At 37.0% G+C, this 15,289-nt stretch overlaps 1 protein-coding gene across 2 annotated transcripts in view; it reads right to left on the reverse strand.

Moving 5' to 3' along the window:
* Positions 1-14,374, reverse strand: part of LOC124172652 (oocyte zinc finger protein XlCOF22-like) — a 37,096-nt gene extending 22,722 nt beyond the window's left edge. Inside the window, exons 1-5 of one of the 2 annotated variants that reach the window (XM_046552100.1) lie at positions 14,043-14,374; positions 13,778-13,915; positions 6,071-6,238; positions 5,585-5,704; positions 3,955-4,027 (exon numbers count right to left, since the gene is read on the reverse strand). In XM_046552100.1, coding sequence (XP_046408056.1) covers positions 3,955-4,027; positions 5,585-5,704; positions 6,071-6,238; positions 13,778-13,915; positions 14,043-14,210 — 667 coding nt within the window. In that variant the 5' untranslated portion in view covers positions 14,211-14,374. Of the gene's footprint in view, positions 1-3,954; positions 4,028-5,584; positions 5,705-6,070; positions 6,239-6,312; positions 6,919-13,777; positions 13,916-14,042 lie in introns of those variants that run through there. The other variant, XM_046552101.1, reaches the window with a different exon arrangement.
* Between the last annotated feature and the right edge of the window lie 915 nt (positions 14,375-15,289).

Consider the following 15,289-nt stretch of genomic DNA (forward strand, 5'->3'; position numbering starts at 1 on the left):
TGCATGTGATATGGTTTGTTTACTCACGTTAAGAATGACATACCAGAGTCGAAAATAAAGTTGGTGGTGGAGTAGTGTATAAAATTGTGAAAATTCCTATTGGTGTTGAATATTATAACATGGACATACCGTATTTATACCAAACCAAGCCAGAAACAATTTCATATACAGGCGGTCCCCGACTTTCGTACACAATGCGTTCCCGAGAACTTGCACGAAAAGTCGAATGTACGAAAGTCAAACCATTGAATTCCATACTAATTAGGGGTTACGTTCCAAAAGAGCGGAATATACATACTAAAACCTTTTTTTTCACGGATTTTATTTCAATTGACTTAATTTTAACAATATGTCGATAAAACTCCTCAAATAATATAATTTCTTTCGAAAATACGCAGAAAATGCAAAGAAAAGTTTAAAAAACAATAACTCTGTTGGCTTTCGACTGAAACTTCCTCTTGGCGTTTAAGTTGACATTCCACTTATTACGTCCACTATAAATGAAAAGACATATCAAGAAGCATAACAAAATGTAATTGTTGAACCCGCACCTAGTTTTATTGAAAGATATTTGATGATGTCTAGTCAACTTCTTTTGAAAAATATCTTCAATGAAGGCTTTCTTCTTCTCTTGATAAAGGAGCCTATAGCAGATCTCTCCCAAATAAATCACCTAGATTAGAGTCAACTACCAACAATTCCCTTCATTATATACGTTTGTATTGTTTGCATATACTGCCATTTGAAACAATTGAATGTTGGGATGTGCAATAAACATCGCGGGAATTAAAAAAAAATTACAGGCCAACGTCCGAATGTCTGAATTTAGCGTACGAAAGTCAAGTAAAAGGTGCCAATTTTGAACGTACGAAAGTGCGAATTGTACGAAAGTTGAGGACCGCCTGTAGTCATTTCACCGAATTCCACCCTAAGGTTTCATACATACGCAGCCCCCAGATGTACAGGCACTGGTATCACATGCTAAGCACCCTTGATGGATGATTAATAATTAGAATTTTTTTCCTAAACACTGGTTGTATAGGATAAACATTGACTAAATTAAGGGGGAGATCTCATATGAATCCTTCACTGCCATAAATGCTGTATGTCACTAAATCCTACATGAAATTTTACAAGCCAATGGCCAAACTAGTTAAATAGCGATTGACTTCAGGAGAAAATATTTTACTCAAAAAAACTTAAACTATACACAAATGTAAAAAGAAATGAAAATAATTATAAAAATACATTAAATTTTACATTATTAGAAATCAATAACTATGCAAAAGTGTACTTATATCTTTATAAAGAAAAAAATTCTCCCATTCAAAGACATGTACACTTAAGTAAACAAAAATAGGGAAGTGCACTAATTTTTTTTATTGCTGAATTTGAAAGTTTAGCCTAAAAAAGAAACATTAGTATAGTCACTTTTATTTTCTGCATCTGGGGTATGCACTTTAAAATGTTTTGAAAGTCGGAAAATTTCATGTTGCGCTGAAACACAGTGCCTCCATCTTGATTGAGATGTGACGTCACAAGGCAGTAGTCACCAGTGGAGTATCGCTGTATTCCGTCGCCTTCTTTAGCGCCGCGAGAGTTTCCGGGAATCGGTGGAGTTTGCCTCCTAAAAATGTCGTCTAGTACCGAAAACATGAATTCAAAATAGAATTAAAAATGATTTTTTGTTCCAAATTTCATCTCGACGTGGAAACAAAAGCCTGGAGAAGATATTCATTCCCGTGCCTTAAGCACAAGCTATACGGAATAAATGGTTCAAGGCTGCTCCTGACTCTTACCTATCGATGATATTCTGTTTTGAAGATCATTTGAAGGTATTGTAAGATCAAATTGATATTTATATTATAATAATTTACTTAATAGGTCCCTCAGTCACATCAGAAAGTGTGTTGAGTCAAAATATAGCATCTTCCGCATAGGCCTACGTAATTTATAAACTGAAAGTAGTTTGGTTAAAGAATTATGGCGCGACTGTTTTTTTACACGACCGGGCAAAATGCGTACTTTGCCCATGATATGTGCATATATGATAACAAACGGTTTTTGTTAAAGTTAATCTTTATTTGTTGAAATTAGTACATTTATAGGTGATACAGATATAAAGGTACACGGCAGGTCGCGCGGCGTAATTTGTACTCCACTGGTGACGGGTTCATCTTGCTGATCTAAAAAATTAGCTACAATACCTCGAACTCACAATATAGGCAGTCAAAGTACATTGTAAGAATACACGAGACCATTATAGCCCAGAATGAACGTACAATGTCGAAATCCTTGGTTTTCAAAGATTGACGTATTTTATACGCCAGCACGCTCGGTCCAGGGTTATCAACTTTTATTTCATCCCATTTGTTAGTTGAAATTATATTTCAGAATGGTTCTTTTAGCACTGCTACTGAGGTAAACTGGTAAGTACTGAGTACAAGGTACTGAGGTATGTACTGAGTAAGTAAACTCCCTTTGGAGTAATGTGAATTACAAGTGTTCGAGATATATGGCATTTTATATTCGCTTTGTGTTCTTATTAATTATGCCTGTGCGCATATTGTTGCTTGCCGCGAGCCTTTAATGGTATGTGCTCTTGCAAGAGTGGTTTTCATTTTTAATGTGGAAGTTGGTCAGTATAAGCAAAGAAAAAATTAACATTTTAGCACACACCAACCCTTGTAGTCTCTCGGCGTTTGTAATGACACTGCTAAAATACCTAAATGCCATAATGACGATAAAAAAATTGTCTCATGTCAATGATTGCTGCAATTATAATTAATGATAAACTAGACGCCGCATGATCACAATGAAGGCAAACAAAAAATAATGCCGTGACGTAGATTTGAACCACGAACCTTCGGGTAACATCTTTCTATAGACTCGTGCACGCTACCACTACCCCAACCGTCTCAATGGGAAAATGTTGATATTTTAAATTTATATATATAACTTGTAAAAAGTAACGCATGAAAATTAATTAATTACAGCCTAACTAACGCCCTAATTGAAAAAGATGCAGCAAGGTACGCGGTCTCCCCTTGTTAGCCTTAACGTCTCGCATTTCTATGGAGCGTTGAACCTGTCCTCCTTATTCAAAAATTCAGTAACCATAAATACATCAAAGTTTGGTATACCATTTATAAATCGTTGGAATTTTCCTTCTCCCAACCAAGATTATCTTTTCTTTAACCCATCCTGGACAGCGAACCATTGTAACAACCAGCCAGCTCGGAAATAAGGCTAACATCCCATGATTCTAGTATAGCGAAGGGCGAACGTTCCGGCCGGCGTGAATACACACGCAACGAATAAGTCTTGCAGCAAACATCTGAAATAGGTTTATTAGTTTGACTCGGTTCTTACAAAAAAAGTTTGTGCCAAAATATACCCAGCGAAAAATAAATGCCATCATGCATTTATTAAAGATTCAATGTGCTATTCGTACTACTCTTTCCAAACTTGAAGTTGACACGTAAATGAATATTAATATATTACGCAATGATGAAGTCGTTTGCTCAAAAGAGAAGCAGCCACATATATAATCTGAAGATATTTTATGACAGCAAAAAACGGATACCCTCAAATTCTGTAATTTTTCTATGCAATAATAGTGGTAGAACTAAACGGTGTAGAAGCTGCCTTCTGCTACTGCCTTGTGACGTCACGGCCAATATTCAACATGGACACCCGTTTTCGCGGCCTTTGAATTTTTCCATATTTCAGACGGTCATCTCGAATCAAGTATTCACTATTAGGATTTAAACTGTGGTTTTACGACATTATGTTATTCTGAACTCTAATTTAAAAAATGTGTTTGGTGCATTTGAAACACTAGTGCACTTCCCTATTATGCATGGATTACTAACTTATGTTCTTCATCCTTCAAAAAAGTTCAAAAAACTATTTCATGTGCATATATCATTGCAATCCCTTAAGTGTACTCACCCAGAGCCCCTGTCATCGAGTCAATGGTCATTTTACAGCTATTAAAAAGTTTTTCATCCTCGGTAAATGCAGGCTGAAAGGAAGAATCAACATATTAATCATGACTGAACAAGAGAATCAGCAGTATTTTAGGAAATTAACAACTACAACTGAATTAAAAACCATATTAGATCAAAATTAGATTTTTCCCCAGAAATATTTTGTTTTACAAAACAAAACTTTCTTCTCTGCACTTAAGAACGAGGCAATGTTTTCGTAAAGCAAAACATCGCTCCAAACAAAGTAAATCTCAGAGTAAAGAAAACAAAAGTCTTCTGCTTTGACCCAACATAAAACTGGAAGAAGCTGTACTCATTAAAAAAAAACATTAATTCATTGTTCTCCCAACCTTAGTCCTAAACAATTCCACAGAAATAATTAGTTTTACAAAATTGAACTTTATTCTACACATTCACAGCAATCAACTGCATTTTTTCTCATTTCCTTCAACAAAGAGAGAGCCTTTGAATTACATTCATTCTATATTGAGCTATTACTCTACCATTGATGTAATTTTTTTGACAATTGTTATCATCAACTTAGTACTCCAACGATTAATTCAAAATGTAGAAATTTTTTATATCTTATCATGGTTCCATTTCCCAGTTGAAAATTTGTCTGTCTCCAGAGAATGGAGATCCATTTAAAATATTAACAACCCTGAAAACGTAATAATTCCTGTGCTGCAAAGAATTAAGGCTAAATTTTGAAACAAGGCAATCATTTTTTAAAAGTAACACATCACAGTCAACAAAGTAAATCTCAGTGTAAACAAAACAACGACTCTTTTGCTTTGGCTCATCATGCAACTGGGATAAGTCGTAATTATTTAAGAAATCATTCAATAAATTCACCAGAGTGAGTACCACCTTGAATCTGGATCATCATCTGAACAGGAATTGGTTACCTATGCATACAACAGTGGTCAGTTATGCTACCACCAGATTACAGAAAGCACTGTTGTTGAGGCCATAATTTGATGGGGGTAGGAAGAAAGAATGAAATGATCATTTTGGAGCAGTGAGAGTGATAATGCACACCCAAAAAGCTTTGGCAGAGAGGAGGAGATATTAAAGGAAGATAAGTTAAATTATTGTAAAGTTATGTAATTTCCTCTTTGGCTTCATTTGTTACTGTAGTGCGTAGCACAGCTACAGAACTATTGTGTTCACATCTATCCTCGTCATCTGGTGCTGTGAAGGCAAAGCATGCAGGATGCTTCATGTGTCTACCTTGCAAGTTTTCACTGACCCAGCTCAATCAGTTAAGTGGGATTTGCTGACTTTTAAGTTCTACACCCCACTCTTATCTCCACACATAAAAGTTTTTCAATTCCAACTACTTAGTTTAAAAGTTAAGAGTGAGCATAATTTGCAATTTATGACATCTCCATCATCAAAAAAAATGTATTTCACTGCTAATTCTGGAGAAAAGGACAAACATACATGTAATGAAGAAAATGGAGCTGATTACACTACCTTGTGGGACAAAAGATATATGCTTCTGCTAAATGATGCTAGCAATTTTCCACCAAGGATAGAATTGTATCAGAATACAACTGAATCACTAAACAATGCAAAAGTACACTTACCAAGTCATCATTTGCCAGAGGGTCCGAAGCCTCACTTGAGATGCCAGCTGTGTTCGGTGAGTCAAATGCAGGATAATTCCCTCCACAGAGGAGCTGTTCATTCTCCTCTTTCACATTAAGCTAGAAGAAAATGTTGAGTGTCAATATATAAAAGCAATATAATAACCTTTAAATACTTTTTAAATTGATAATAAAGAAAAAAGTGTCCTATACCGGAGACGCACAACATTTCTGTCAGAAGATTAGTGATGTCGTACAATGAAGATTGACTTGCACGGCAAAAGATTAAGATCTCAAAGGTTTTGCTATATATGTACTGTAGAACTGGTAAAGTTGTACAACAGAAGCTTGCACATTTGATGGTGACTTCTCACACAAATGCATACATATACTAAAGGCAAACATACTTTTCTCATACAACTTAGAAGTTCCCTAAACTGATAGTTATTCTAATTTGGTTTCACCACAGATGAGAATAAAACTTACCATAACATTGGCTCGGGGTGATTGGCAGTCTTGCACAGGAATGTATATTTCAGTCATTTGAACTGAGCATGCGAACTGCGGAGTTCCTTCAATCGCATCTGGAATACATTCCTTTGTGTCAGCAGAAGATCCTGCATTGTCATCAGCTGTCTTCTCTTCCTTGATACTCTGTGGAGAAAGTAAAAGTGATAAACAGCTCACCTCCATAACAATCAACAAATAAGTGATTCCCACCGGGTGACCTGTTCAGTCAGAGCCAACCTTTCAATGGCTAGCTCTGCCATCCTCCTCAGGGCATTGAGTGATGGACCAAAAATTTGTCTGCGCGAATGACCGTCGCTCTTTGACTGCTCAGACTTGCGAGTAATAGGTCCTCTCCACAAAGCTGCCAGCTCCGCCCGATTTCGGGTTTTTTCTGTAGTGCAGAGAGCTGCTACTCTCTGGTTGGCGTTAGTCGCCATGTGGCTGTGAGGTGGATTTTCTCTTCCTCTCCCAAAAAGCTGAGGGTACATGCAGCCATTCCTTAATTTTTTTTTGTAATTACAGGAGTCATAATTTTATTTTATTTTCACCTCGTCTTACAAAGTGTGGTAAGATGAAGAGATGAAGTTGCTGGAGAAGGTGACCTGTGTGGGTGTGTGTTACGTCTAGAAACTTCCCCATTGGAGGTTTGTTTGCATATGGAGGAAATTCATCATTACTCCCAGAATTTTAATGAACTTGTATTAAAGTCTTGTAGAAATACAACTTGTATCTGTTACATTTCACCTCGTTGTAAAAGGTTGTGACGTACCTACCTTGGTGGTGCATCCAATGCATGCACCTGGCGCCCTATTTGTCTATCTCTCAACCAAGGTTTTGGGGAACCACCCTCATCCCTACCAGCATCGGTGCGTTCACCGAGTCACAGCTACGCCCGGGCAACAGACAAGTAAATTTTTATTATCTCGCGTAACTTGTCAATGTGGGACTTTGACGTCGCAGTGGTCAACAAAAGAGGGATATCATGACGATCTCTGATGTCGTGTACCTGTTCAGAAGATTCATCCTCAAGGACATACTCCAGCAGCTGAGAATGCCCTTCAACCAGAATATATCGGAACTGTTTCATCATGTACTGGCAAAAACATAATACATGAACGAAACAAGATTCCTTAAGCAGATGGAAGGTATCCCCATGGGATGAAGTCTTAACTTCTCTGCTGCCATAGAACCTTTTTTAATGGATGATTTTGAGAAGAAGGCTTTATCCAGTGCCTCACAAAGTATAAATATTTTAACCACTACATAAATGACACATTCATCGGGTGGCCAGATGAGCTAAGATCAAGTTCACGATGGAGCAGAATAATAACGGATGTCTGCCATTCCTTGGCATTCTAATACATCGAACAGAAGGCTGATCTTTTAGACATCAAGTGTACTGTAAGCCCATTCATACAGATCTCTGATTGAATGGGTGGAGTCACCACCATCCCACCCAATGAGGAGGGATACTGAAAATTTGGTTCCTTAACCATAGCCAATGAAGACAGCCTATCCATTGAATTGAAACACCCGTAAAAATTGTTGAGGCATAATAGTACAGTGAAAAAGACATCCATTCTGCTCTAAAGAAACCCCAGAGTGAAAACACGCCCATCCTTACCTGAACCAAAAACAGAAAACCAGTCATGAGGGCTTGCCTCCCACTCATTTCCACTATATCCAGGAGAATATCGAGGATTCTGGGAATAAACAAATTGAGACAAATAGGGATGGTCGGATCGGTTACCTCGGATCCAAATATCCACGGATATTGCCCTTCATTGGATACATCGGATCCAAAGTCGCGGAAGACATCGGATCTGGATCCAAAATTTTAAATAATAGCTTCAGTGAATGAAACGCGTGATAAGGGTGGAAAGAGATCCGATTCGCTCTTCGAATGTGCCGTTGCATGCGATTCTTGTCCCACTCATGAACCGTTTTGTTTGAAAGCTCTCGCAGAGGTTACATAGGAGAATTTCAGCCCTAGAAAATAAAAAAGGCAAAATATGACTGGCACATAGTGTGACTCTTCTCAGGAGATTGAACAATCATCGGGGGAATAGAGGAGATTCCTTCATCGAAGAAAACGAAAGGCATTGATTGCGATTCGTTACCCATCATTAGTGTATTCATAATATACAAATTATTTGGTTTTAGAAATAGTGATTTAGACGAATGGCAATTGTCAATTTTTATCCTCATTTAAAAAGGCCAGATTGGCGCCAATGCAATGCCACTCCACGTGACGTCACAGGGACCTAGTTTGTACATGAGTAGATAGGAGTTTTACATCGTCTGAGATTAACAAACATGCATGAGTCACAGAGCTCAGAGAAACATGTCTCAATAATTACTTATTAAAACTGGCTAAGGTCGGAGAGTTTTCTTCGTTTGATAAGGTATTAATAATCCTTATTTAAGCCAAGCGCTACCAGCTAGCAGGGTACTCTGCTACCTTCTAGCATCCTGCATCGTATCAGCACTCAAAGCCTTGCCCCAAGGTCACCTCACTGGTGGCAGCGGGAACCAGAACGACATCACAGGGAGTTTTCCCGGCATTTATACATAGCTGTAACGTTTTTGCGCGCTTGAAAATTTTCACTTTTCATTTAATTGCAAAAAATAGATATCGTCATATAAAAATCTAAATGCGTGAAATACGTACTCCAGGAGTAATAATCTTTCAATTAAGGCAATAAAAAATAATAGAAAACCACCCTGTTTCAGCGTCGTAGGATAATAACCACGTCAGAAGTAGCTACGTCGCAGATTTTAGAAAACCACGCTGGACCGTCCATCAGCCTCTGTTTTTTTCCGAAATCACATGGACTATATATCATAGTCTTTTAAGGAAAATATAAATTTCCACGAGAACAATTGAAGCGTGTTTCCAACTGACCTTTCCCGTCTCACCCACTGACCTTTTTTGGCCCACCTGCTTCACTTCTCCATTTATAGACGACAAATGCTAGGTGAGTGCAGACTTTCATGGCCCGAAAATGTCTCGATATCTTCAACAATTAGATGACATTCATGAGATTTAAAAAAGAATTAGACCAAACCTGATGCATTCCTGATGAAATTTCTGTTTATTTTTCAGCGCTAATTGATTGCCACTAAGTTTTCTACTTACAATACAATAGTATACTAATATGCAACATTGTCCAAACAGCACCAATTTTCAAAGAAACAAGCACAGCATCAACCCCTCAAACAAGTATAGATGGATTGGAAACGGCAATTGCATCTCACCATACTGAAGCATTTTCGGGCGAAACGCAAGTCGGCTTGCGATTAGAAAGTGATAAAATTCAGGGGAAACGTAAGGAAAATCTGAATGCAGTCACTGGCAGTGGGGTAGCCAGGAATTTATTTAGGGGTTCCAAAACCAGGGGGGGGGGGAATTTTTAAACGATAGGGTAAAAAGTAGTGTTTTCAGACTAATTTTAATACCCTCCACAATCGAAAAAAGACTTCATTTTTCAAAGAAATCTATTGTAAATTCATGATTTTTCAATATTTTGTTTCCTTTTACGAAGGAAAATAATTATGTTTTTAAATTTTGGGGGGTCCGGACCCCCAGACTTCCCCCTTTATCTACGCCATTGGTTAGTGATTTATCCGAAGATTTTTCCTATTTTCATTTCCAATCCCGAGCGTAACAGTTTAGCTTCTGAGCATGTAAAGATGTTTTTAAAAAACAACTTGAAAGCCTATAAAAATGATTTTTAATTTATAAAAATGTGTTTGAAAACCTAAAAATCATTCCTTCGATTGTACGTACCCAGAGTCAACTTGAATAATTACTTCGTTTAATTGCAGGAATTTGAAAATGCATTTGGATCCGAAAATATCCGATCCGAAAAATCTGGCTCTGAAAATCAAGGATCCAATCCGAATCTGGATCCGAAAAAAATCCTAGATCCATCCATCCCTAATGATAATCAATACGCCACTTTGGAAACTAATTAGCTTAGGAAACGAATAAGCTTAAGCTCGTGAGAACGCCCTTTGACCACAATATAGTAGACCTATTTCATCATGTTCTGAAACAACTGCAAAAATTACCTATTTACGCAGAATGAATACAGCAAAAATGCAAACACAGTGCTCTTACGAAACCCTTCGATGAAAACATGTCTGTCCTTAGTAGGATCGAAAATAAATAAAAACCAGGCATGAGGCCTTCCTTCCCATTCATCCACTTCATATCCAGGAAAATATCGAGGTTTTGGGGAATAACTCCAATTGAGACAATCAATAAGCCACCTTGGAAACTAAAGAGTCAACTAACCAGAGTCAAGGATAATCTTGAACTGACGACCCCAGAAGCATACTTCATCCCCTGCGAGTGTGGTGAGGACTATATTGGAGTGACAATTGGTCTGACTATGGAAGCCCACAATTAAGAAGCACAAGAATATCATTAGACCGGCTAAAACCCAGAAGTCAGCCGCCAAAATGCATAGTGAAATCTAATTACTATTGACGATGAAAAAGTTCTTTGAAGATCAATTGGATAATGAGACCAATTGAGTAAGGTGACTTCGAGATAAGGTCGGCAGACAAAATCTTCAACTATGATACAGGATACTCAATCCACCGTGCATGAAAACTTGTTCCCAATATTATTAAGATGGTGAGAAAAATAATTAGGCAAGATAGACAAAGGCCAATCAGAAATCAGAGAAGGTACATAAACCTAGACTAATTTTTGACCCAGGCATCCATGCCCAGCAGATGGCGGAACAGTTAGCCATTGAAACATCGAATCTGGCTGAACAGCCCACCTGGATGGAATCCTGCAACGATTTCATCCATATCCTGCACCAGGAAAGCACCAAGTCTTATAAGTGATGCTCATAGGTTCGATGAAACAGTTTTTTTTAAATCTAATGCATACAATAGGGTGGTTTCCTATTATTTTTTTATTGCCTAAATCGAAAGAATATTACACCTGGAGTACATATTTCATGCTTTTAGATTTTTAAATGACGATATCTATTTTTCGCGATTAAATGAAAAGTGAAAATTTTCAAGTGCGCCAAAACACGACACGTAACTATGAATGCCGGGAAATCTCTCCGTGAGACTTATTTCTGGTTCCCGCTGCCCCCCTGTGAGGTGACCTTGAAGCGAGGCTTAGCGCTGATACGACGCAGGCTGCTAGCGGGTAGCTGTGTACCCTGCTGGCTGGTAGCGCTTGTCTTAAATAAGGATTATTAATACCTTGTCAAACGAAGAAAACTTTCCCACCTCAGCCAGTTTTAATAGGTTATTATTAAGACATGTTTCCCTGAGCTCTGTGCCTCATGCATGCATTGGTAACCTCAGACGATGTATAACTCCTATCCTCTCGTGTAGAAACTAGGTCCCTGTGACGTCACCTGGAGTGGCATCGCATGGGCGCCAATCTGGCCTTTTTCAAATGAGGATAAAATTTGACCCTTGCCATTCGTCTAAACCGGTATTTCAAAAACCAAATAATTTGTGTATTATGAATACACTAATGGTGGGTAACGAATCGCAATCAATGCCTTTCGTTTTCTTTGATGAAGGAAACTACCCTATTACATATTAGGGGGGGATAAGCCAAGGGGTTTGAGTGATTTCTTTTCTAAACAGGGTTAGGTACAGAAATTAGGCACAGACAACAAACAAGATCAACTAGTTATTTAGTCGTGCATCTGATTTTCTACTCTATGTCAGCACAGAACAGAGACTCACTCATTTCCAATGGCCACCAAGTTTTCGTAAATCCCTATTTTTAAATTTTGAACCTAACTCTCTTAGCCTTTTCCCAACTAAAGATGTAAATATACATGTGGACGTTTCTTGACTCCGGAGACAAGAGCCACATATTTTTGTCGGAGATTTTTCTACACAAGTGAACGAATGCCGAATACATAGGTTTCCTAGCTCTCCCCCTTTTATGACACTCGCAGGTGTACAACGTCTTTGTTTCGGGACCCAACCCTGTGGGGTTTAGGCTTTAACCTCAGAATCCGGGAGCAGGTGCCATGACCCATCATCTTATCATATCAGTACCTTACAAATAGAATTTCACAACACAAATAATTTTTCAAGAATAACAAACAATTCTTTGCACTAGTTGACCATGAAATTCGTAGAAACCAAACTTCCCAAATGATATCACCCAACTTTAAGAAATCAAATTATTATTATCAAAAAAATTATCTTACTACATGGTTTAATACGCAAACACATTAAAAATTGTAATTGAAGAAGTGACATAGATAGTGTAAGCAAAATATAAATTTAGTAATGACATCAATGAAAGATGATGCAAATATATTGCTCTAACATAGCAACTAACACATCAAATCAACAGCTGCAATGAATGATGTGCCGCTTAATTTTCATGAAGTGTTTTTTTTTTTTTATAATTTATCTTTTGATTTTACTGGATATTTTGTATTATAAATTTAAATTTTACTCCTACACCACTTTCCAATTTCAAGTATTACTCTTCTGTTTACACAATAACCTTTGAGAATGCAAAATATTTTCTGAAATATCAGCAAATACACTTTTTATGCATGACGTAAACCTCGATAGCTCAAATTTATATTAAAAAAATAGAGGTAAAAAACAAACGAAATGTATGAGCTTATTTTTTGGACACTTGAGACTATACTTAAAAACAAAAAAAAAATCAACCTATAGGGCTATCACAGTTCATTATTTGAGAGTATGGGATTTGTTTGATTAATGTATCATTCTCTGCCTTTCTTTCATTCCCTGTAGAATGTCTATGGGTACCCAATATAGTTGTGATGATACGTAACAGTAATGACTCAAAAATAAAAAAGCTAGCCATGTAATGGAATTAGTGGTGTTCATTTGTACGAATCCTGGCTCCCGAATTTTCTTTGTGAGTTACAACCCAGAACAATTGTACTTGTAATTTTTTTTTTTGATGAGTAAAAGTGAACATAACATAGTATCTCAGAAACATAGTAACCTAAGCATACCATAATTATGTGTAAAACAAAGGTAAAGAAAAAATATGTATTCATGCACATCTTCGGCAACCAATAAATAAACTACTCTACAACTACACCACAATTCATTATTTAGCAGCTTTTGGTAATGCATTTGTACGTTCATTTTACAATGCTCCGGTTTGCTGAGCCATTATTTTATGAGGGATAGTGGTACAATACATAGGGTAGCATGCCTTTATGCATAGATCATTGGTGAAATTGCTAGCTATGGCTGATTTGTAAACACATACTTGCGCCAGAAGACAAAATTCCTTCAGTCGACACCATCGAATCGCCAACTGCAAGTTTTCTAGTACCCTGCAAGGACTCACGGATTGGGAAACAGTTCGTTGGTAATTGGACTTGTTTCACCATTCCATCGACCATGCATGAGAGCCTTTTCAATGCCCTAATATTGTAGACTAACAATGGGTTATTAACTTTTATCTCTAATCGCGGTCAATATAAGTTATGTTGTAAATATTTGATTTCCTAGTTGTATGCAGTCATAGCTCACGATATTTCTCCACTTTATCATCAAGCGATTGATCAATTACAATATTGAGTTATTCCCTTCGACATTTTACTATAACTAGTAGTATACTATAATAATCTTCCTCATCACTTTACATCATCCGCAACTTATCAGAAATAAATGAAGAGTACTCACCTTGAATAAATTTCTCGACGAACATTTTCTCAGTTCTGCATCCGAATCAAGACAAATCCTTTTAAAATCACTTAATTCCATGAGCTTTTTCAAACATAGTGGACAAATGGTGGCAGGCAGGCCATCTCCCAAGGCAACCTGAGATATTAATGAAGACGCTATGCCTCAGCATATTTCCCAATAATATTGGAAACGATGTCCATAACACAGAATAAATTGAGAAGTTACATTAAGAAAATCGATAAAAAGGAAATTTGCCACTTACTTGTAAACCGACTAAATCATGTAGACCATCCTTCACAGTGATTTCGCATGTTACATTCGAAGTGAATATGTTGTAATAACTATCATTATTCTTCATACAAAGTCTGCACAGAGTAGCCTCTGAATTACTTCCTGACGAATCCGAGAGAATCACGGTGGTACGACTCATGCTTCAATTTCCGAAACTCATTTAATCTTCAAATCAGTTCGATGGACAATGAAAACGTCAACGCTGCACTGACAGAGTTCTCAAAACCTTACCACGAAACTAAATTCACTTATTTGATGCATGAAAATGAAATAAATTTGGTATGCTCCCGATAAAAGACAACAACATGTGACGCGCATTATTTTAACCCATGAAAGGTCATCCCACGCCCAGGGAAATAGCGACAAAATTATGCTAACGCATAATGCTTTATAATTATGGTATAAAGACGGCTTTTTCAATTAAACTTACTATTACACCTTTAAATCGGTTAATTTTATTCTTTTAAGCAAGATAGTTATTCTTTCTTATTACAAATTGGCAGGAGAAACACTCTAAAATATAAGTGCAGGCAATGTTCAACTCGGACATTTAATAAGACATAAAACCAAATATAGCAAAAAAATTACCTTTAACGTATAGATAAGTAAACAAAATTTATGTAACTCAACATTTCAACCGGCATAAAGGAAAAATATGTATAAAAAAAACGTTTTATACTACGGCGCTATCCAGATATGTGTCCCGTGGAGAGCGCTAGTAAAGGCAACTTTTGGTACTGAATTTTACGAAACATTACAGCGAAAAACCGACTGAATCTACCTTTAAATTAACGATAAACATCAGGATCAATAAAAAGACCTTAATAAGGACCTTAATTTATCAGTTGTTAAACCTCATAACATGAAATACTTAGGCGCTATCGAGAGGTGGGCAAGTCGCAAAAAGATATTGCAGTGTATATGTAACCTGGACATTTATTATTTCACCTATGCGACATATCTAAAACAGGGATTTGTAAATGAAACACAAAAAATCAAACATATGGTAACGTATCATTCCCAACCCCGAATTAATATACAACAAAAACTACGCATGTTCAAAAACTAAGGCGCTATACTACGCATGTACAAAACTAAGGCGCTATCCGCATTCCGGAACCAAACGTAAGTGCATATTAGATCTCTTTTAGGACAGAAACATTCAAATAATGAGGATAAAAATCTATTTACAATATTCTCCTCAAGCTAATATCTTGG

Source organism: Ischnura elegans, assembly GCF_921293095.1.
Source record: "Ischnura elegans chromosome 13 unlocalized genomic scaffold, ioIscEleg1.1 SUPER_13_unloc_2, whole genome shotgun sequence".
Classification (NCBI taxonomy): Eukaryota; Metazoa; Arthropoda; class Insecta; order Odonata; family Coenagrionidae; genus Ischnura; species Ischnura elegans.